We start from the raw sequence: 23,913 nt of genomic DNA, 5'->3' as shown, positions 1-23,913 counted from the left end.
ATTACGCGATCGGTAACGCTTCAGCGACAGGCTTGATATCACCCTGCATCCCACTGCTGGCTTACTTCTGAAACTAAGCAGGGTTGGTCCCTGGATGGGAGACCAGATGCTGCTTAAAGTGGTGTTGGAGGGCCAGTAGGTGGCACTCTTTCCTCTGGTCTAAAAAACACACACACACATATATATATGTGTGATTGGGGACATTACCCTGTGTTGGGTGGGGTCTTTTGGATGGGATGTTAATTAAAGAGGTGTCCTGACTCTCCGTGTTCACTAAAGATCACATGGAACTTATCGTTAAAATAAGGGTGTTAACACCAGTGTCTTCGCTAAATTCCCAATCTGACCATCACGGCCACCTAATCATCCCGAGCTTCTAATTGGCTCATTCATCGTCACTCCTGTAACTATTTCCCAGGTTGTTGCTGTAAATGAGAACGTGTTCTCAGTCAACCAGGGTAAAATAAAAATGTAATACTGCCCACAGTTACTGTTTTTATGTGGTAAAGTTACTGTATTTATGTGGTAGAGTTACTGTATTTATGGGGTAGAGTTACTGCATTTTTGTGGTAGAGCTACTGTATTTATGTGGTAGAGTTACTGTATTTATGTGGTAGAGTTACTGTGTTTATGTGGCAGAGTTACTGTATTTATGTGGTAGAGTTACTGTATTTATGTGGTAGAGTTACTGTATTTATGTGGTAGAGTTACTGTATTTATGTGGTAGAGTTACCATATTTTTGTGCAAAAACATACCCATACACTGTCATTATTATACAGTACAATAACACACTGTCTGTTTCTCTGTGTTCAGATCCCGTGGTTCTGGACACCAACACGGCTCATCCAGACCTGCTGGTGTACCCCGATATGGTCCCATTCAGAACCAGAAACTCTGAGGAGAGAGAAAAGATGGAGACACCGGTTCCTGACACCTCAGAGAGGTTCAACCTCTAAGAAGGGATCCTGGGCTCTGAGGGCTTCGATTCGGGAACACACACCTGGGACGTGGAAGTCAGGAATGAATATCTCCAGAGATACGACTACCTCCGTGACTGGGCCCTGGGGGTGGTGGAGGAGTCTGTGTCCAGGAAGGGTGTGATAGAGAAGGGAGGCTGGAGATTAGAACAACATGGAGGAGTTTATACCGTACGCTCTGTCCCCGAACCTCTCATCACCCTCTCATTGAAGCTGAGACAGGAGCCCCTGAAGATCAGAGTGACATTGGACTGGGACGGAGGAACGCTGACCTTCTCTGATCCGCATTACAACCAACTTCCTCCACACGTTCACACACACCTTCACAGAGAAAGTCTTTCCGTGTCTGAGCAGTGGGTGTGAGACCTTCACCTTGAGGATCTTGCCAGTGTCGGTCAATATAGCGGCTGAACAGCCCAGATGACACCTCTGTGTGCCATTTTTTGCATATTAAAATCTCACTATTTGTTTTGAATTTTTTTTTAAACATTTCGGAGAGTTTAATTTCAAACCCACTTTTAGCACAGATTTGAAGTTAATGAAACTATGGATTGTTAAAGATTCCCGGACTCTTTATTTGAGCCTGATACACCTGAACCATACAAACAACCGTTATGTTCAGACTGTTTGTGATCTCTATCTCTCTGTACCACCCAATAATATAACATAGTCTGTGTCCCCACGAGGCTCTGGTCAAAATTAGTGCACCATATAGGGATTAGTGTGCCATTTGGGGCACTGGCTCTGTCACTCTGTCGTACACCATGGCAAAAGGATGCCTCATATGGACCTGTATTGGTCCATGACACAATCTGACCGTCAGACAATAAAAACGCATTACAGAAGGTTACGTGTAGTCTATGAAAACATTTCTTTATTGAGACAAACAGGAAGTAGGAAGAGAGAACACCAGAGAAACCTGTCGGCGGTGGAAAGTTGGAGAGGAGATATTCTCACAAGTACAAAAGGAACACTACTTGCAATATAGAAACGCACACCAAAGAAGGTGAAAGTCTGATGATGGTCCTTTAAATCTGCATTGATACGGGAGCGTTATTCTATTCTATTTATTATGTCTATATTCTATTAATTATGTCTATCAAAATACATTCACTACAATGTAGATGCTCAGAATGCTATCTGGCTCTCTCTATCCCCCCTCCCCTCCCCCACTCCCTTTCTCTCTCTCCACAATTTGCATTCTTCCGCCCAGCTTTCTCTTTCCCTCCGGCCCTGTGTAAACCTTCTATGCTGTGTGTGTGGTAACTACTGGCTGTTTTAATATCCATGAGCTACTTGAGAGCTCACTCATTGAGCCCTATAGCTTCACAGTATACGTACATAGTAACGTCAGGAGTAGAATGGTCAATTAAAACAAGGTTCCACCCATGGAATTAGAACCAACTCATTCTACAGTTCCAGTTCCATCTTGATAGGCTACTTCCTTCTCCTTCGTGGCTATGCCATCCTTCTCCCATTTCTGATCTGAAGTCTATTGACTCTCAGGGTTTTTTAGGCTTGGGCTTGACTTTGACCTTATCCTTAGCAGCAGCCGCTAGCACTTTGATGGTGGTGGAGATGGTTCTGGAGCCTTGCAGGTTCTGGGCGGTGCACGTGTAAGTCCCTCCGTCCACCTCCCTCACCTCGTCCACCAGGAGGACGGTCTGGGACTGCTGCCTCCCCAGACCCCCTCCGTCCGGATGAACACTGTCCTGGGTGTACAGAGGCCTGCCGATCTGCCAATCACACAACCACAACACAGACACACAACCACAACACAGACACACAACCACAGTCAGACATACAAACACAGCACAAAGAAAGAAGCAGGTTACAATTTTAGCCTCTCTGCACTGTACATAGCCTCTCTGCACTGTACGTAGCCTCTCTGTACTGTACGTGGCCTCTCTGCACTGTACGTAGCCTCTCTGCACTGTACGTAGCCTCTCTGCACTGTACGTAGCCTCTGTCCTGTACGTAGCCTCTCTGCACTGTACGTAGCCTCTCTGCACTGTACGTAGCCTCTCTGCACTGTACGTAGCCTCTCTGCACTGTACGTAGCCTCTCTGCACTGTACGTAGTCTCTCTGCACTGTACGTAGCCTCTCTGTACTGTACGTCGCCTCTCTGCACTGTACGTAGCCTCTCTGTACTGTACGTAGCCTCTCTGCACTGTACGTAGCCTCTCTGTACTGTACGTAGCCTCTCTGCACTGTACGTAGCCTCTCTGTACTGTACGTAGCCTCTCTGCACTGTACGTAGCCTCTCTGCACTGTACGTAGCCTCTCTGCACTGTACGTAGCCTCTCTGCACTGTACGTAGCCCCTCTGCACTGTACGTAGACTCTCTGTACTGTACGTAGCCTCTCTGTACTGTACGTAGACTCTCTGCACTGTACGTAGCCTCTCTGTACTGTATGTAGCCTCTCTGTACTGTACATAGCCTCTCTGCACTGTACGTAGCCTCTCTGTACTGTATGTAGCCTCTCTGTACTGTACGTAGACTCTCTGCACTGTACGTAGCCTCTCTATACTGTACGTAGCCTCTCTGTACTGTACGTAGCCTCTCTGCACTGTACGTAGCCTCTCTGCACTGTACGTAGCCTCTCTGTACTGTACGTAGCCTCTCTGCACTGTACGTAGCCTCTCTGCACTGTACGTAGCCTCTCTGTACTGTATGTAGCTAAGTGTTTAGCTAAGTGGCTAAGTGTATAGCTAAGTGTATAGCTCAGTGGCTAAGTGTATAGCTAAGTGTATGGCTAAGTGTATAGCTAAGTGTATGGCTAAGTGTATAGCTAAGTGGCTAAGTGTATAGCTAAGTGGCTAAGTGTATAGCTAAGTGGCTAAGTGTATAGCTTCTGTCAAGAAGTTTCACATCATATAACAGGAGGTAGAGTATTGCACTTGTCCTGTAATCCTACTCTAGCTATTGATATGATAAATGATTGACCTCAAGCATGGCAGACCCAGTTAGCACAATGACATACCTGTTGCCCAGGGTACTCCCAGGTGAAGTCTATGACCACGTCCTGTTCTCCAATCACAGTACAGGTGACCTGTAGGTTCTGACCAATGGCCACAGAGTTGGAGGACGCCTGGATCACTGGGGTCGGGGGCGCCACAGGGTCTGACAGCAGGGGACAACACAGATAGCCATAAGACTCCTGAACAGCTAATAAAATGGCTTCCCAGACTATTTGCATTGACCCCCCCCATTGACTCTGTACCAGTACCCCCTGTATATAGCCTCCACATTGACTCTGTACCGGTTCCCCCTGTATATAGCCTCCACATTGACTCTGTACCGGTACCCCCTGTATATAGCCTCCACATTGACTCTGTACCGGTACCCCCTGTATATAGCCTCCACATTGACTCTGTACCAGTACCCCATGTATATAGCCTCCACATTGACTCTGTACCGGTACCCCCTGTATATAGCCTCCACATTGACTCTGTACCGTAATACCCTGTATATAGCCTCCACATTGACTCTGTACCGTAATACCCTGTATATAGCCTCCACATTGACTCTGTACCAGTACACCCTGCATATAGCCTCCACATTGACTCTGTACCGGTACCCCCTGTATATAGCCTCCACATTGACTCTGTACCGTAATACCCTGTATATAGCCTCCACATTGACTCTGTACCGTAATACCCTGTATATAGCCTCCACATTGACTCTGTACCGTAATACCCTGTATATAGCCTCCACATTGACTCTGTACCGTAATACCCTGTATATAGCCTCCACATTGACTCTGTACCAGTACACCCTGCATATAGCCTCCACATTGACTCTGTACCGGTACCCCTTGTATATAGCCTCCACATTGACTCTGTACTGGCACCCCCTGTATATAGCCTACACATTGACTCTGTAACGGTACCCCTTGTATATAGCCTCCACATTGACTCTGTACCGGTACCCCTTGTATATAGCCTCCACATTGACTCTGTACCGGTACCCCTTGTATATAGCCTCCACATTGACTCTGTACTGGTACCCCCTGTATATAGCCTCCACATTGACTCTGTACCAGTACCCCATGTATATAGCCTCCACATTGACTCTGTACTGGTACCCCCTGTATATAGCCTCCACATTGACTCTGTACTGGTACCCCCTGTATATAGCCTCCACATTGACTCTGTACCGGTACCCCTTGTATATAGCCCTGCTATTGTTATTTACTGCTGCTCTTTAATTATTTGTTGTTCTTATCTCTTACTTTTGGGGGGGTATTTTCTTAAAACTGCATTGTTGGTTAAGGGCTTGTTTGTAAGTAAGAATTTCACTGTAAGGTGAAACACCTGTTCTATTCGGTGCGTGTGACTAATACAATTGTATTTAATATACAACAGTCAATATGTCTGCCAGTCCACCCATCAAGGAACGTTGACAAGGAATGTCCGCACTGGTCATTTGAACTCTATGAGTCGGCTACCCCCTGGAGAAGAGGCTAGCTGTTGTTTAAGGTACGAGTCCACGGACTTACAGTTGACGTATATGAGCATGTACTTGACGGAGCTCTGCCTGAGGTTTCCAAGGCTGGCAACGCAGTACAGCTCCCCGGCGTGGTGCAGCTTGGGCCGGTGGATAGTGAATCCCTGTTTAACGTTAAACGTGATCTCCGCTCCGTCCACCGCCACCTCTACCGGGGGAAACTCCCGGTGCAGAGACACCTAAGGATGACCAGGTGCGTTAATTATTTTAGAGTGAGTGGATACCATATTCTTGACTATAGTGTCCATATTAGGCAGTGGTGGGAAAAAGTACCCAATCGTCAGACTTAAGTAAAAGAAACCTTAATAGAAAATGACCTAAAAGTAAAAGTCACCCAGTAAAATAATACTTGAGTAAAAGTCAAAAAGTATTTGGTTTTAAATATACTTAAGTTTCAAACGTAAATAAAATCACTAAAATAGACTTAACTATCAAAAGTTCAGGGTTCAGGGTCTTAAACAAAACAACAACTACTTTGAAACAAAAGTATACACCTCACACACACACATGGTTATAGGCACACACAAAAAGAAGACACCCTGTCAGATATAGAGATGAAATGTATTCAATATTGAGTTTACATCCAAATATTACATTTTATATACATCACGGAGGACTGAAATGTAACAAAAACGTTTGACATAGAAACACCAGATATTCCTTTTTTTTTTATTTTAATGTTGATTAACTTCTTCGAGATAGGGGGCGCTCTTTTAATTTTTGGATAAAAAACGTTCCCGTTTTAAACAAGATATTTTGTCACGAAAAGATGCTCGACTATGCATGTAATTGACAGCTTTGGAAAGAAAAAAACTTTGACGTTTCCAAAACTGCAAATATATTATCTGTGAGTGCCCCAGAACTAATGCTACAGGCGAAACCAAGATGAAGTTTCATACAGGAAATGCCCCAGATTCTGAAGGCGCTGTGTTCCAATGTCTCCTTATATGGCTGTGAATGCGCCAGGAATGAGCCTGCCCTTTCTGTCGTTTCTCCAAGGTGTCTGCAGCATTGTGACGTATTTGTAGGCATATCATTGGAAGATTGACCATAAGAGACTACATTTACCAGGTGTCCGCCCGGTGTCCTGTGTCGAAATTATTGCGCAATCTCTAGGTCCATGCTCGTTCCATTTCTTCAGAAGAGAAAGTTAACTGCCACGAAGGATTTATCATCGATAGATATGTGAAAAACACCTTGAGGATTGATTCTAAACATTGTTTGCCATGTTTCTGTCGATATTATGGAGTTAATTTGGAAAAAAGTTTGCGTTTTAATTATTATTATTTTTTTTCTTCTTTTGTTTTTCTTACCCAAACGTGATGAAGAAAACGGAGCAATTTGTCAACACAAATAATATTTTTGTAAAAACTGAACATTTGCTATCTAACTGAGAGTCTCCTCATTGAAAACATCTGAAGTTCTTCAAAGGTAAATGATTTTATTTGAATGCTTTTCTGTTTTTTTGTGAAAATGTTGCATGCTGAATGCTAGGCTTAATGCTATGCTAGCTATCAATACTGTTACACAAATGCTTGTTTAGCTATGGTTCAAAAGCATATTTTGAAAATCTGAGATGACAGTGTTGTTAACAAAAGGCTAAGCTTGAGAGCAAATAGATTTATTTCATTTAATTTGCGATTTTCATGAATAGTTAACGTTGCGTTATGCTAATGAGCTTGCGGATAGATTTACACAATCCTGGATACAGGTTTTTTTCGTAGCTAAACGTGAAGCAGAAAACGGAGCGATTTGTCCTAAACAAATAATCTTTCAGGAAAAACTGAACATTTGCTATCTAACTGAGAGTCTCCTCATTGAAAACATCCGAAGTTCTTCAAAGGTAAATTATTTTATTTGAATGCTTTTCTGTTTTTTGTGAAAATGTTGCCCGCTGAATGCTAACGCTAAATGCTACGCTAAATGCTACGCTAGCTATCAATACTGTTACACAAATGCTTGTTTTGCTATGGTTGAGAAGCATATTTTGAAAATCTGAGATGACAGTGTTGTTAACAAAAGGCTAAGCTTGAGAGCTAGCATATTGATTTAATTTCATTTGCGATTTTCATGAATAGTTAACGTTGCGTTATGGTAATGGACTGGAGGCTGTAGTCACGATCCCGGATCCGGGATGGCTCGACGCAAGAAGTTAATTCTGAAAAATGTGAATAACATTCCACCCATGAGGCCTCGAGGTCATTTGACTACTACGGGAGGCGTAAATCACAGAAAAGACAGCTGTCCTGATAACATCACAAAACACCACAGTGACGGGGTGTAAAGAACTGAACTAAATAGTGTGCGATGATGACATACAGGTGTGTGAACAGGTGGTCAGAATTCAGGTGATTGGGATCTGGAGAGTGAGCTGCGTTCAGGGGATCCAGGTGTTTCAGAGTGTGAGTTGGAAGCAGGCGGTACAAAAATAAACAGTTGTTAATTTCCTGATATGTTTGTCTGATTCCCATGCTCCTCGCCTTGATGTAAAGAACCTCCTCTCTGGGCCTCCAGTGTGTTGCAGCGGTCTAAGGCACTGCATCTCAGTGTTAGAGGCGTCACTACAGACCCTGGTTTGATCCCGGGCTGTATCACAACCGGCTGTGATTGGGAGTCCCATAGGGTGGCGCGCACAATTGGCCCAGCGTCGTCCGGGTTAGGGTTTGGCCGGGATAGGCCATCATTGTAAATAAGAATTTGTTCTTAACTGACTTGCCTAGTTAAATAAAAACCTGTGTTATGTTTAGCTCAGTCCCGAGGACCTTACCTGGCGTGTAGACCCGGTAGTATAGTACAGCTACAGCAATAGGATTTTTCTGTATTTCCCGACATAAATTGTAGCACATTATGAGAAAATAGTAGAATGTGATAGGCACATGGTCAAATGTGCTTATGACAAGGCTTGTAATGCATTATAACTGTGTCCCAATGCATTATAAACCTCTATAACTGTTAAGTTAAAAAAATGAAAAGCAAAAATGTACTTTCAAAGAGGTAATTCTGTATTATCTAATCTAATCCCACCAGATCTGTTCTGAACTCACCTTGGCGTCAGGTGATGTCACCTGACAGGGGAGGACTGTTGGCCAATTGGTCCTCAGCTGGATGACCTCATAGTAGGAGGAAGAGGGGACAAACAGCTCCTGTGGGTCTGGGGGGGGGGGCAGACAACTGTTACACTGTGCGGCTCATATGATGCCCTATTTCCTATATATTGCACTATTTTTTAACAGAACCCTATGGGTCCCTGATCAAACGTATCGCACTATATAGGGAACAGGGTGCTTTTGGGGACCTGGTGATTACACTGGCTTATGTCTCAGTTCATCCTAATTCCAACCCCAATGTAAATGCATTTCTTTGGACAAAGAATGGGTCTTTTGGCCCTGGTCAAATGTAGTGCACTACATGGAAACTAGGGTGCCTTATGGGGCGTAGCCATGGTAACAACTCCTATGTCAGGAGGCCGGGACTTAGTACCAGGGAAGAAGACAAAGACTTTGACAGCCTTGTCGTACACCTTCCTGCAGTCCCTGTCTTCACAGTACATGGGGAAGCAGGTGTATTCTCCAGTGTCCGCTCCTGTAGAGTTGGACAGGGTCAGGGTGCCATACCGGACATGCTGCACCGTCCTGTACGAACACAAAGAAACAAGAGTCCCTCACACCAGAGCCACACAGGCCTACATACAGCATCTCTATACAAACAAAGAGATGAGAAATGAGTCCCTCACACCAGAGCCACACAGGCCTACATACAGCATCTCTATACAAACAAAGAGATGAGAAATGAGTCCCTCACACCAGAGCCACACAGGCCTACATACAGCATCTCTATACAGACAAAGAGATTAGAAATGAGTCCCTCACACCAGAGCCACACAGGCCTACATACAGCATCTCTATACAGACAAAGAGATGAGAAATGAGTCCCTCACACCAGAGCCACACAGGCCTACATACAGCATCTCTTTACAAACAAAGAGATGAGAAATGAGTCCCTCACACCAGAGCCACACAGGCCTACATACAGCATCTCTTTACAAACAAAGAGATTAGAAATGAGTCCCTCACACCAGAGCCACACAGGCCTACATACAGCATCTCTATACAGACAAAGAGATTAGAAATGAGTCCCTCACACCAGAGCCACACAGGCCTACATACAGCATCTCTATACAAACAAAGAGATTAGAAATGAGTCCCTCACACCAGAGCCACACAGGCCTACATACAGCATCTCTATACAGACAAAGAGATGAGAAATGAGTCCCTCACACCAGAGCCACACAGGCCTACATACAGCATCTCTATACAAACAAAGAGATTAGAAATGAGTCCCTCACACCAGAGCCACACAGGCCTACATACAGCATCTCTATACAAACAAAGAGATTAGAAATGAGTCCCTCACACCAGAGCCACACAGGCCTACATACAGCATCTCTTTACAAACAAAGAGATGAGAAATGAGTCCCTCACACCAGAGCCACACAGGCCTACATACAGCATCTCTATACAGACAAAGAGATGAGAAATGAGTCCCTCACACCAGAGCCACACAGGCCTACATACAGCATCTCTATACAGACAAAGAGATTAGAAATGAGTCCCTCACACCAGAGCCACACAGGCCTACATACAGCATCTCTATACAGACAAAGAGATTAGAAATGAGTCCCTCACACCAGAGCCACACAGGCCTACATACAGCATCTCTATACAGACAAAGAGATTAGAAATGAGTCCCTCACACCAGAGCCACACAGGCCTACATACAGCATCTCTATACAGACAAAGAGATGAGAAATGAGTCCCTCACACCAGAGCCACACAGGCCTACATACAGCATCTCTATACAGACAAAGAGATGAGAAATGAGTCCCTCACACCAGAGCCACACAGGCCTACATACAGCATCTCTATACAGACAAAGAGATTAGAAATGAGTCCCTCACACCAGAGCCACACAGGCCTACATACAGCATCTCTTTACAAACAAAGAGATGAGAAATGAGTCCCTCACACCAGAGCCACACAGGCCTACATACAGCATCTCTATACAAACAAAGAGATTAGAAATGAGTCCCTCACACCAGAGCCACACAGGCCTACATACAGCATCTCTATACAGACAAAGAGATTAGAAATGAGTCCCTCACACCAGAGCCACACAGGCCTACATACAGCATCTCTATACAGACAAAGAGATGAGAAATGAGTCCCTCACACCAGAGCCACACAGGCCTACATACAGCATCTCTATACAGACAAAGAGATTAGAAATGAGTCCCTCACACCAGAGCCACACAGGCCTACATACAGCATCTCTATACAAACAAAGAGATTAGAAATGAGTCCCTCACACCAGAGCCACACAGGCCTACATACAGCATCTCTATACAAACAAAGAGATTAGAAATGAGTCCCTCACACCAGAGCCACACAGGCCTACATACAGCATCTCTATACAGACAAAGAGATGAGAAATGAGTCCCTCACACCAGAGCCACACAGGCCTACATACAGCATCTCTATACAAACAAAGAGATTAGAAATGAGTCCCTCACACCAGAGCCACACAGGCCTACATACAGCATCTCTATACAGACAAAGAGATGAGAAATGAGTCCCTCACACCAGAGCCACACAGGCCTACATACAGCATCTCTATACAGACAAAGAGATGAGAAATGAGTCCCTCACACCAGAGCCACACAGGCCTACATACAGCATCTCTATACAGACAAAGAGATTAGAAATGAGTCCCTCACACCAGAGCCACACAGGCCTACATACAGCATCTCTATACAGACAAAGAGATGAGAAATGAGTCCCTCACACCAGAGCCACACAGGCCTACATACAGCATCTCTATACAGACAAAGAGATTAGAAATGAGTCCCTCACACCAGAGCCACACAGGCCTACATACAGCATCTCTATACAGACAAAGAGATGAGAAATGAGTCCCTCACACCAGAGCCACACAGGCCTACATACAGCATCTCTATACAGACAAAGAGATGAGAAATGAGTCCCTCACACCAGAGCCACACAGGCCTACATACAGCATCTCTATACAAACAAAGAGATTAGAAATGAGTCCCTCACACCAGAGCCACACAGGCCTACATACAGCATCTCTATACAGACAAAGAGATTAGAAATGAGTCCCTCACACCAGAGCCACACAGGCCTACATACAGCATCTCTATACAAACAAAGAGATTAGAAATGAGTCCCTCACACCAGAGCCACACAGGCCTACATACAGCATCTCTATACAGACAAAGAGATTAGAAATGAGTCCCTCACACCAGAGCCACACAGGCCTACATACAGCATCTCTATACAGACAAAGAGATGAGAAATGAGTCCCTCACACCAGAGCCACACAGGCCTACATACAGCATCTCTATACAGACAAAGAGATTAGAAATGAGTCCCTCACACCAGAGCCACACAGGCCTACATACAGCATCTCTATACAAACAAAGAGATGAGAAATGAGTCCCTCACACCAGAGCCACACAGGCCTACATACAGCATCTCTTTACAAACAAAGAGATGAGAAATGAGTCCCTCACACCAGAGCCACACAGGCCTACATACAGCATCTCTATACAAACAAAGAGATGAGAAATGAGTCCCTCACACCAGAGCCACACAGGCCTACATACAGCATCTCTATACAAACAAAGAGATGAGAAATGAGTCCCTCACACCAGAGCCACACAGGCCTACATACAGCATCTCTATACAAACAAAGAGATGAGAAATGAGTCCCTCACACCAGAGCCACACAGGCCTACATACAGCATCTCTATACAAACAAAGAGATGAGAAATGAGTCCCTCACACCAGAGCCACACAGGCCTACATACAGCATCTCTATACAAACAAAGAGATTAGAAATGAGTCCCTCACACCAGAGCCACACAGGCCTACATACAGCATCTCTATACAAACAAAGAGATGAGAAATGAGTCCCTCACACCAGATGCGCACAAATATTTTTTCTTTAACGAGTCCAACGCGAAGGATACACTGCTTTCTTGGGAATGGGCCTGCTGATTCCTGCTTACAAGCAAAAACTAAAGCAGGAAGTACCAGTGACTCGCTCACTACGGAAGTGGTCAGATGACGTGAATTCTATGCTATAGAACTCTTCTGCTAGCACAGACTGGAAAATGTTCCGGGATTCATCCAACGGCATTGAGGAGCATACCACCTCAGTCATCGGCTTCATCTACAAGTGACTACAACTCAGCGTTCAACACCATAGTGCCCACAGCTCATCACTACGCTAAGGACCCTGGGACTAAACACCTCCCCCTGCAACTGGATCCTGAACTTCCAGACGGGCCACCCACAGGTGGTAAGGGTAGACAACAACATGTCTGCCATGCTGATCCTCAACACGGGGGCCCCTCAGGGGTGCGTGCTTAGTCCCCTCCTGTACTCAATTTTCACCCCGACTGCATGGTCACGCGCGACTCCAACACCATCATTAAGTTTGCTGACGACACAAGAGCTGTAGGCCTGATCACCGACAATGATAAGACAGCCTATAGAGAGGTCAGAGACCTGGCAGTGTGGTGCCAGGACAACAACTTTTCCCTCAAGGTGAGCAAGACAAAGGAGCTGATTGTGGACTACAGGAAAAGGCGGGCCGAACAGGCCCCCATTAACATCGACAGGGCTGTAGTGGAGGGGGACGAGTATTTCAAGTTCCTTGGTGTCCACATTACGTCATGGTCCAAACACAGCAAGACAGTAGTGAAGAGGGCACGATAACACATTTTCCCCCTCAGGAGACTGAAAAGATTTGTCATGGGTCCCCAGATCTTCAAAAAGTTATACAGCTGCACCATCGAGAGCATCCTGACTGGTTGCATCATCGCCTGGGAAGGCAACTCCTCGGTCTCGTACCGCAAGGCGCCACAGAGGGCCTAGTGCATACGGCCTAGTACATCACTGGGAACAAGCTTCCTGCTATCCAGGATTTATATACTCGGCGGTGTCAGAGGAAAGCCCAAAAACTTGTCAGAGATTCCAGTCACCCAAGTCATAGCGGTACCGGAGCGTTAAGTCTAGGACCAAAAGATTCCTTAACAGCTTCTACCCCCCAAGCCATAAGACTGCTGAACAATGAATCCAATAGCCACCCAGACTATTTACAATGACCCCCCCCCCCCCCCCCCCCCACACCCCTCCAATTGTTTTTATACCTCTGTCACTCACTGTTATTATCCATACATAGTCACTTCACCCCTACCTACATGTACAAAATGACCTCGTCTAACCTGGTACCGGTACCCCCTGTATATAGCCTCCACACTGACTCGGTACCGGTACCCCCTGTATATAGCCTCCACATTGACTAGGTACCGGTACCCCCTGTATATAGCCTCCACATTGACTCGGTACCGGTACCCCCTGTATATAGCCTCCACATTGACTAGGTACCGGTACCCCCTGTATATAGCCTCCACATTGACTCGGTACCGGTACCCCCTGTATATAGCCTCCACATTGACTCTGTACCGGTACCCCCTGTATATAGTCTCCACATTGACTCTGTACCAGTACCCCCTGTATATAGTCTCCACATTGACTCTGTACCGGTACCCCCTGTATATAGCCTCCACATTGACTCTGTACCGGTACCCCCTGTATATAGCCTCCACATTGACTCTGTACCGGTACCCCCTGTATATAGCCTCCACATTGACTCTGTACCGGTACCCCCTGTATATAGCCTCCACATTGACTCTGTACCGGTACCCCCTGTTTATAGCCTCCACATTGACTCTGTACCGGTACCCCCTGTATATAGCCTCCACATTGACTCTGTACCGGTACCCCCTGTATATAGTCTCCACATTGACTCTGTACCGGTACCCCCTGTATACAGCCTCCACATTGACTCTGTACCGTAATACCCTGTATATAGCCTCCACATTGACTCTGTACCGGTACCCCCTGTATATAGCCTCCACATTGACTCTGTACCAGTACCCCCTGTATATAACCTCCACATTGACTCTGTACCAGTACCCCCTGTATATAGCCTCCACATTGACTCTGTACCAGTACCCCCTGTATATAGCCTCCACATTGACTCTGTACCGGTACCCCCTGTATATAGCCTCCACATTGACTCTGTACCGTAATACCCTGTATATAGCCTCCACATTGACTCTGTACCGTAATACCCTGTATATAGCCTCCACATTGACTCTGTACCGTAATACCCTGTATATAGCCTCCACATTGTTATTTTATTATGTTACTTTTTTATTGTGTTTTACTTAAGTTATTTGGTAAATATTTTCTTAACTTTCTTGAACTGAACAGTGGGTTAAGGGCTTGTAAGTCAGAATGTCACAGTAAGGTCGCATGTCACAAGTGAAGTTTGATTCGATGACTCAGCAACTAACATTGGACTATCCTGGCAAGATGTTTTAATTATCTAAGTTTTATACAGGCAAGTCAACATTGAGACAGGTCACTTTTTCTAGTGAGCCCTTGTTGCCGCGGAGGCCTGTTTCCATGGCACCCTGTCCCATCACATCATCAAGGCCCCCCCCCCTGGAGTCTCACCTGAGTCTCCCCTCGTCGTCCTCCTCCAGGTAAACAGGAACGCCCCACTCAACAGGGTTCCCTTTACACCTCAGCTCCAGGGTGTCACCCGACCGGATGCTCAGACTGTCGGCAACACGCTGGAACTTCCCCTTGTTCACCACCTATGGTATAAACCAGGGAGGAGAAACATGGTTACCTTTAGTGATCGTCATGTTAAAACAAAAGAGAAGCCCTCACACTACTTTTCTCTAGTATCACTTATGTGTTGTTCAAGCTTATGTGTTGTTCAAAGCTTATGTGTTGTTCCAGCTTATGTGTTGTTCAAAGCTTATGTGTTGTTCCAGCTTATGTGTTGTTCAAGCTTATGTGTTGTTCAAGCTTATGTGTTGTTCAAGCTTATGTGTTGTTCAAGCGTATGTGTTGTTCAAAGCTTATGTGTTGTTCAAGCGTATGTGTTGTTCAAAGCTTATGTGTTGTTCAAAGCTTATGTGTTGTTCAAGCTTATGTGTTGTTCAAAGCTTATGTGTTGTTCAAAGCTTATGTGTTGTTCAAAGCTTATGTGTTGTTCAAGCTTATGTGTTGTTCAAGCTTATGTGTTGTTCAAGCTTATGTGTTGTTCAAAGCTTATGTGTTGTTCAAGCCTATGTGTTGTTCAAGCTTATGTGTTGTTCAAGCTTATGTGTTGTTCAAGCTTATGTGTTGTTCAAAGCTTATGTGTTGTTCAAGCTTATGTGTTGTTCAAGCTTATGTGTTGTTCAAGCTTATGTGTTGTTCAAGCTTATGTGTTGTTCAAGCTTATGTGTTGTTCAAAGCTTATGTGTTGTTCAAGCTTATGTGTTGTTCAAAGCTTATGTGTTGTTCAAGCTTATGTGTTGTTCAAGCTTATGTGTTGTTCAAGCTTATGTGTTGTTCAAGCTTATGTGTTGTTCAAAGCTTATGTGTTGTTCAAGCTTATGTGTTGTTCAAAGCTTATGTGTTGTTCAAAGCTTATGTGTTGTTCAAGCTTATGTGTTGTTCAAAGCTTATGTGTTGTTCAAGCTTATGTGTTGTTCAAGCTTATGTGTTGTTCAAGCTTATGTGTTGTTCAAAGCTTATGTGTTGTTCAAGCCTATGTGTTGTTCAAGCTTATGTGTTGTTCAAGCTTATGTGTTGTTCAAGCTTATGTGTTGTTCAAGCTTGTGTGTTGTTCAAAGCTTATGTGTTGTTCAAGCTTATGTGTTGTTCAAGCTTATGTGTTGTTCAAGCTTATGTGTTGTTCAAGCTTATGTGTTGTTCAAGCTTATGTGTTGTTCAAAGCTTATGTGTTGTTCAAGCTTATGTGTTGTTCAAGCTTATGTGTTGTTCAAGCTTATGTGTTGTTCAAGCTTATGTGTTGTTCAAAGCATATGTGTTGTTCAAAGCTTATGTGTTGTTCAAAGCTTATGTGTTGTTCAAGCTTATGTGTTGTTTAAAGCTTATGTGTTGTTCAAAGCTTATGTGTTGTTCAAAGCTTATGTGTTGTTCAAGCTTATGTGTTGTTCAAGCTTATGTGTTGTTCAAAGCTTATGTGTTGTTCAAAGCTTATGTGTTGTTCAAAGCTTATGTGTTGTTCAAAGCTTATGTGTTGTTCAAGCTTATGTGTTGTTCAAGCTTATGTGTTGTTCAAGCTTATGTGTTGTTCAAGCTTATGTGTTGTTCAAGCTTATGTGTTGTTCAAAGCTTATGTGTTGTTCAAGCTTATGTGTTGTTCAAAGCTTATGTGTTGTTCAAAGCTTATGTGTTGTTCAAGCTTATGTGTTGTTCAAGCTTATGTGTTGTTCAAGCGTATGTGTTGTTCAAGCTTATGTGTTGTTCAAGCTTATGTGTTGTTCAGAGCTTATGTGTTGTTCAAAGCTTATGTGTTGTTCAAAGCTTATGTGTTGTTCAAGCTTATGTGTTGTTCAAAGCTTATGTGTTGTTCAAAGCTTATGTGTTGTTCAAGCTTATGTGTTGTTCAAGCTTATGTGTTGTTCAAGCGTATGTGTTGTTCAAGCTTATGTGTTGTTCAAGCTTATGTGTTGTTCAGAGCTTATGTGTTGTTCAAAGCTTATGTGTTGTTCAAAGCTTATGTGTTGTTCAAGCTTATGTGTTGTTCAAGCTAATGTGTTGTTCAAGCTTATGTGTTGTTCAAGCTTATGTGTTGTTCAAGCTTCGTCAGAGAATGTTTGTAATTGGTAATTATTAGTAGACATTTGCTCCACCAACATCTGTTGATTGTGTCAAATATCTCAAACATGCAAGTGTTTTTTTGATTTGTGTTCATAATGCTTATCTTTAATGGACACTATGTATATGTAGAGATTTTTATGAAGATGCCAATCTGTCATGGCAGCTTGAAGATTATGAAAACACAAAACAAGGCATTCTCTCGCAAATTATTTGAAATGTCTTCAACCTTACCTGTGTCAGGTGAACAGGTGGGGGAGCCGGTGTTGCTTTAGCCCTGGGTTTGGGTTTGGTTGTGGCTTTACCTGCTCCCCTCACTGGTTTACCCTTACTGGATTTGGGCTTACGGTCTGGCGGGGTGGTCCGTCCCTCCTGCTCATCCTGCTGGCACTGTCCTGCAAAGCAAGTGTCCAATATTGAATTTCTATTCTTTGAAATACACTTAACCATAGTCACAGTATGTTCCAGGTCAATGGAACAAATAAACACACGAAGAGTCTAATGTTGATTTGATGTTAGATTAAAACATTGCAGTATGCCATTGGTAACCATACTTGGGCAATAACAGGAAGTTCCTCCAAAAGGAATTTACTACACAGACAGACAGCATGAGGTGAAATCAAAGTAAATGTAACTAACTCAAGAAATGCCATCAAAGTTCACAATAAGTCAGAGTAATGCAACCATCTACTAATCTCCTCCTGCACCTCACTAGCCTAGTGTATGTTTAGGAATGCACATGATCCACAGCCACACAGAGAGGAAATAAAGTCACTTACCAAACTCCAGGATTAACCCACAGATGAGGAGAGCCCCCAATAATACCAGCCGCCACTTCTCCCCTGATCCGTTTACTGCCACCATGGCTCCTGTGATGTACAGACCAATGAACCCACCGACTGACTGACCGCAGGATTAACAGTTCACAAGGTTCACAACCACAGTACAACAGGGAACGCAACAAGGAGTGAAAGACATGAAAATGAAAGAAGGGGGTAGAGAGAGAAGGAGGGAGGGAGGGAGGGAGAAGGAGGTTTGCTGCGTGACTGCGAAATGAGTGGTCAGTTGTTTAGCCAAATCACACACATTCCTCTACTGACCAAAAGAGAATGAAAGAAAGAAATAGAGAGAGGGAGAAGTAGAGAGAGAGAGAGAGAGAGAGCAAGGGAAAGAGGGAGAGAGTGAGAAGTTGAGAGGGAGCGAGAGAGGCCGATAGAGGGAGAGAGCGAGGGAGAGAGGGAGAAGTAGAGAGAGAGAGAAGCAGATAGAGGTAGAGAGCGAGGGAAAGAGGCAGAAGTAGAGAGAGAGACAGAGAGAGTGAGAAGTTGAGAGGGAGCGAGAGAGGCCGATAGAGGGAGAGAGGGAGAAGTAGAGAGAGAGAGAAGCAGATAGAGGTAGAGAGCGAGGGAAAGAGGGAGAAGTAGAGAGAGAGACAGAGGCAGGTAGAGGGAGAGAGAGAGAGAGTCTCCCCAAATTCTTCCTGTGGTGCTCAATGGAGCCATTCAGGGGCCTGTGGTCCAATCAGGGGCCGGGAATGGAGGCCCCTCCACCCTGCTACGTCTGGGACTGCTGAGACTGTTTATTTAGCTGGAGAAGTGGAGTGAGAGAGAGAAAAAGCTTTGCATAGTAGCAGTGGACCTCTGAACTACCTTGAAGATAGTAAATAACAGTTGTCATTGTGTTGATGTTAAGGTGTTTTGGTTAGGTAAGACTTTTTGTTTAGCTGGAGCAGTGAAGAAAGAGGGGCATGGCAGGCTGGCAGTGGCCCTCTGAAGTACAGAAGCGATATCTTTTAAAAGTAAACAACAGGGTCATTTATAATAGTACACTTTTCATCAGATTTAGTTTGTTTAGCTGGAGAGGTGGGATAGAGAGAGAGAAGCATGTTCAACCTGAACTACCGTGCTGCATACCTTGGAGACAAAAATCCAGTATACTCTATAACAGTTTTTCCTTAAGGTCTTGTGTTTTCACCCACATACACAAAAGCTCCTCTGAGGTTGTAATTAAATTGATCAGATGTTTCTAGGAGTAATGTATTGCACCATTTAGGAAACAGGAAGCTAACAACAATAATTTTTTTAACACAGTGTTGTGGAAGCTACTCTGAAAAGATTATTTACCAAGCTACTGGAAGAAGTTAAACTACACTAAACCTACTTTTAAGAAAAATATAGTTTACTGAACTAAAGTTACTTTAAAAAAGTAGTTCAATACATCAAAACTACTTCCTGATAAATTATCATATCTAAATGTAAAATGTCATAGAATACAAATTGCAAGAACAGATCGATCTGGGAGTCAGATGTTAACAGAATGTGTAACTCAGCCTATTAAACACAACAACAAATGTTTCAAGTGAGAATTAGGATGGTCTGGTGGCGAAAAAATGACTGCCTACTTCACCCATCTCTTTTGTTTTTGCTAAACCTGTGGTATGTAGTTTCAGTAGTTAGCTACATGGTAAAACAGTAGTGTGTAGTTTCAGTAGTTAGCTACACCGTTACATGGTAAAACAGCAGTGTGTAGTTCCAGTAGTTATCTAAATGGTAAAACAGTAGTGTGTAGTTCCAGTAGTTAGCTACACCGCTACATGGTTAAACAGTAGTGTGTAGTTCCAGTAGTTAGCGACACCGCTACATGGTAAAACAGTAGTGTGTAGTTCCAGTAGTTAGCGACACCGCTACATGGTAAAACAGCAGTGTGTAGTTCCAGTAGTTAGCTACACCGCTACATGGTGAAACAGTAGTGTGTAGTTTCAGTAGTTAGCTACACCGTTACATGGTAAAACAGTAGTGTGTAGTTACAGTAGTAATCTACACCGCTACATGGTAAAACAGTAGTGAGTAGTTCCAGAAGTTAGCTACACCGCTATATGGTAAAACAGTAGTGTGTAGTTCCAGTAGTTAGCTACATGGTAAAACAGCAGTGTGTAGTTCCAGTAGTTAGCTACACCGCTACATGGTAAAACAGTAGTGTGTAGTTCCAGTAGTTAGCTACACCGCTACATGGTAAAACAGTAGTGTGTAGTTCCAGTAGTTAGCGACACCGCTACATGGTAAAACAGTAGTGTGTAGTTCCAGTAGTTAGCGACACCGCTACATGGTAAAACAGCAGTGTGTAGTTCCAGTAGTTAGCTACACCGCTACATGGTAAAACAGTAGTGTGTAGTTACAGTAGTAATCTACACCGCTACATGGTAAAACAGTAGTGTGTAGTTCCAGTAGTTAGCTACATGGTAAAACAGTAGTGTGTAGTTCCAGTAGTTAGCTACACCGCTACATGGTAAAACAGTAGTGTGTAGTTCCAGTAGTTAGCTACACCGCTACATGGTAAAACAGTAGTGTGTAGTTCCAGTAGTTAGCTACACCGCTACATGGTAAAACAGTAGTGTGTAGTTCCAGTAGTTATCTACACCGCTACATGGTAAAACAGCAGTGTGTAGTTCCAGTAGTTAGCTACACCGCTACATGGTAAAACAGTAGTGTGTAGTTCCAGTAGTTAGCTACACCGCTACATGGTAAAACAGTAGTGTGTAGTTCCAGTAGTTAGCTACACCGCTACATGGTAAAACAGTAGTGTGTAGTTCCAGTAGTTAGCTACACCGCTACATGGTAAAACAGTAGTGAACTACTGAAAACACTACTTAGATCAGAATTTAGTTCAACACCCACCAAGCTACTGCTAAATATAGTTAAACGTCCACCAAGCTACTCCTAAATATAGATAACCTACTAGTTGAACTGCATGTGGTTCACGACTCCCCAGCACTAGTGTGGGGGCCTACTGTTTATGGAAGCATATAGCTGCCATCATTCAAATGAACTGGTATATGCTTCCATATCTATAAATACTGATTTGTTCATTATAATATAGGTTGTCGAATAGATAACAGCATAGCAATAAATAAACCTCTTACAGTTTAAACTGTAAATTATCAGTGGTGGGAAAAAAGTACCCAAATGTCAAACTTGAGTAAAAGTGAAAGTCACCCAGTAAAATACTACTTGAGTAAAAGTGAAAGTCACCCAGTAAAATACTACTTGAGTAAAAGTGAAAGTCACCCAGTAAAATACTACTTGAGTAAAAGTGAAAGTCACCCAGTAAAATACTACTTGAGTAAAAGTGAAAGTCACCCAGTAAAATACTACTTGAGTAAAAGTGAAAGTCACCCAGTAAAATACTACTTGAGTAAAAGTGAAAGTCACCCAGTAAAATACTACTTGAGTAAAAGTGAAAGTCACCCAGTAAAATACTACTTGAGTAAAAGTGAAAGTCACCCAGAAAAATACTACTTGAGTAAAAGTGAAAGTCACCCAGTAAAATACTACTTGAGTAAAAGTGAAAGTCACCCAGAAAAATACTACTTGAGTAAAAGTGAAAGTCACCCAGAAAAATACTACTTGAGTAAAAGTGAAAGTCACCCAGTAAAATACTACTTGAGTAAAAGTGAAAGTCACCCAGAAAAATACTACTTGAGTAAAAGTGAAAGTCACCCAGTAAAATACTACTTGAGTAAAAGTCAAAAAAAGTATTTGTTTTTAAATATATTTTAAGTATCAACAGTAAATGCAATTGATAAAATGTACTTAACTATCAAAAGTTAAACTGTAAGTATAAATCATTTTAAATTCCTTATATTAAGCAAATCACAATTATTATTATTTTTTTTACATTTTATTTACTAATAGCCAGGGGCACACTCCAATATTCTGATATTCTGACAGACGAAGCATTTGAAAATACTTTGTGATGGAAACTATGATGGAATAGCTTGAGATCAGTGAGCACAGGGAGATAAGGGTTCATCAAGGCACTTCTGTGGAAAGACGTGACCTGAACATGCCGGAATAACATACACACACCAACAAAACACACACAATAAATCACTCCTGCGGGACCTCTGGGAGCTACGTTTTGCTTTGATGTGAATTACAGTACCACATCAAAGCCACCCATATCTACAAATGTACTGCCCTTTCCACCTATGGTCTACGCAATCTTTATTTTACCACAACATACACATATCAATACTTTCTATTGCATAGAAGATAAAAGTACACATCTTTGTTTTAAACCTGCATGGAATATATGGGGTAATTAAAGAGTAGACTACTGGAATGTGTCCAGTATGGGGTAATTAAAGAGTAGACTACTGGAATGTGTCCTGTATGGGGTAATTAAAGAGTAGACTACTGGAATATATCCTGTATGGGGTCATTAAAGAGTAGACTACTGGAATATATCCTGTATGGGGTCATTAAAGAGTAGACTACTGGAATGTGTCCTGTATCGGGTAATTAAATAGTAGAGTACTGGAATGTGTCCAGTATCGGGTAATTAAATAGTAGAGTACTGGAATGTGTCCAGTATGGGGTAATTAAATAGTAGAGTACTGGAATGTGTCCAGTATGGGGTAATTAAAGAGTAGACTACTGGAATGTGTCCAGTATGGGGTAATTAAAGAGTAGACTACTGGAATATATCCTGTATGGGGTAATTAAAGAGTAGACTACTGGAATATATCCTGTATGGGGTAATTTAAGAGTAGACTACTGGAATGTGTCCTGTATGGGGTAATTAAAGAGTAGACTACTGGAATGTGTCCTGTATGGGGTAATTAAAGAGTAGACTACTGGAATGTGTCCAGTATGGGGTAATTAAAGAGTAGACTACTGGAATGTGTCCTGTATGGGGTAATTAAAGACTAGACTACTGGAATGTGTCCTGTATGGGGTAATTAAAGAGTAGACTACTGGAATGTGTCCTGTATGGGGTAATTAAAGAGTAGACTACTGGAATGTGTCCTGTATGGGGTAATTAAAGAGTAGACTACTGGAATGTGTCCTGAAAGGGGTAATTAAAGAGTAGACTACTGGAATGTGTCCTGTATGGGGTAATTAAAGAGTAGACTACTGGAATATATCCTGTATGGGGTAATTAAAGAGTAGACTACTGGAATGTGTCCTGTATGGGGTAATTAAAGAGTAGACTACTGGAATGTGTCCTGTATGGGGTAATTAAAGAGTAGACTACTGGAATGTGTCCTGTATGGGGTAATTAAAGAGTAGACTACTGGAATGTGTCCTGAAAGGGGTAATTAAAGAATAGACCACTGGAATGTACTGCGTCCTACCTAATAAACTCTACTGTATCTCAGGTCTAGATGTCTGTGCTGTGTGAGTGCGCTAAACCTTGCTTTAGGAATGACTTGCTAAGCCATGATTATGGCATGGCCTAGGTAACAACATGTGAATGGTTCTCTTGTTCCCCATGAACACAGGGAGGTAAGTGTCACGCTATGAACATGTCCCAAATTGCACCAGAGCCATATAAGCGCCAGTCAAAAGTAGCGCACTATATAGGGAATAGGGTGCTATGTGGGATACAAGCTATGCTAGCTCTTTATCCCAGCTTAGCACCGCCTACATCACCGGCTCGGTCAATGGAAAACGTGTGTTGCAGTTTATGAATGACCTGAGTAAGAAGGCTTTGACAAAAAATGGGATATGATCAAGTTTATTTGGGATATCAGCATTGTATACATACAAATTTTAATATTTACATTATGAAACAATAAAATATCATTGTGTTAAAATCTTGAAATAAGCTATGCACTGGATATTTTTATTTGGGGTTGGGGATTCGTA

At 43.1% G+C, this 23,913-nt stretch overlaps 2 protein-coding genes across 6 annotated transcripts in view; both read right to left on the bottom strand.

Annotated features, from left to right (window-relative positions):
• Positions 1-1,825: 1,825 nt before the first annotated feature.
• On the bottom strand, positions 1,826-18,850 carry LOC110489195 (platelet-derived growth factor receptor-like protein). The gene is made up of 8 exons (XM_036943466.2): positions 18,043-18,850; positions 17,498-17,658; positions 15,098-15,240; positions 8,970-9,121; positions 8,534-8,640; positions 5,482-5,668; positions 3,964-4,103; positions 1,826-2,714 (listed from the first exon to the last, which is right to left on the bottom strand). The coding sequence occupies exons 1-8, from the start codon at positions 18,125-18,127 to the stop codon at positions 2,481-2,483; spliced, it is 1,209 nt and encodes a 402-aa protein (XP_036799361.2). The 5' UTR covers positions 18,128-18,850; the 3' UTR covers positions 1,826-2,480.
• Positions 18,851-23,766: 4,916 nt separating this feature from the next.
• LOC110489197 (cationic amino acid transporter 2) overlaps positions 23,767-23,913 on the bottom strand; it is a 26,412-nt gene continuing 26,265 nt past the window's right edge. For all 5 annotated transcript variants that reach the window (XM_036943465.2, XM_036943462.2, XM_036943461.2 and 2 more), the window contains one exon: positions 23,767-23,913. This exon is cut by the window's right edge and continues 3,155 nt beyond it. The gene's annotated coding sequence lies outside the window, so the exon portion shown is untranslated.

Source organism: Oncorhynchus mykiss, chromosome 14 (assembly GCF_057628025.1).
Source record: "Oncorhynchus mykiss isolate SJ-2025 chromosome 14, ASM5762802v1, whole genome shotgun sequence".
NCBI classification, from domain to species: Eukaryota; Metazoa; Chordata; class Actinopteri; order Salmoniformes; family Salmonidae; genus Oncorhynchus; species Oncorhynchus mykiss.
The sequence above is the reverse complement of the archived record's forward strand: the minus strand, read 5'-3'. Positions and strand labels throughout refer to the sequence as shown.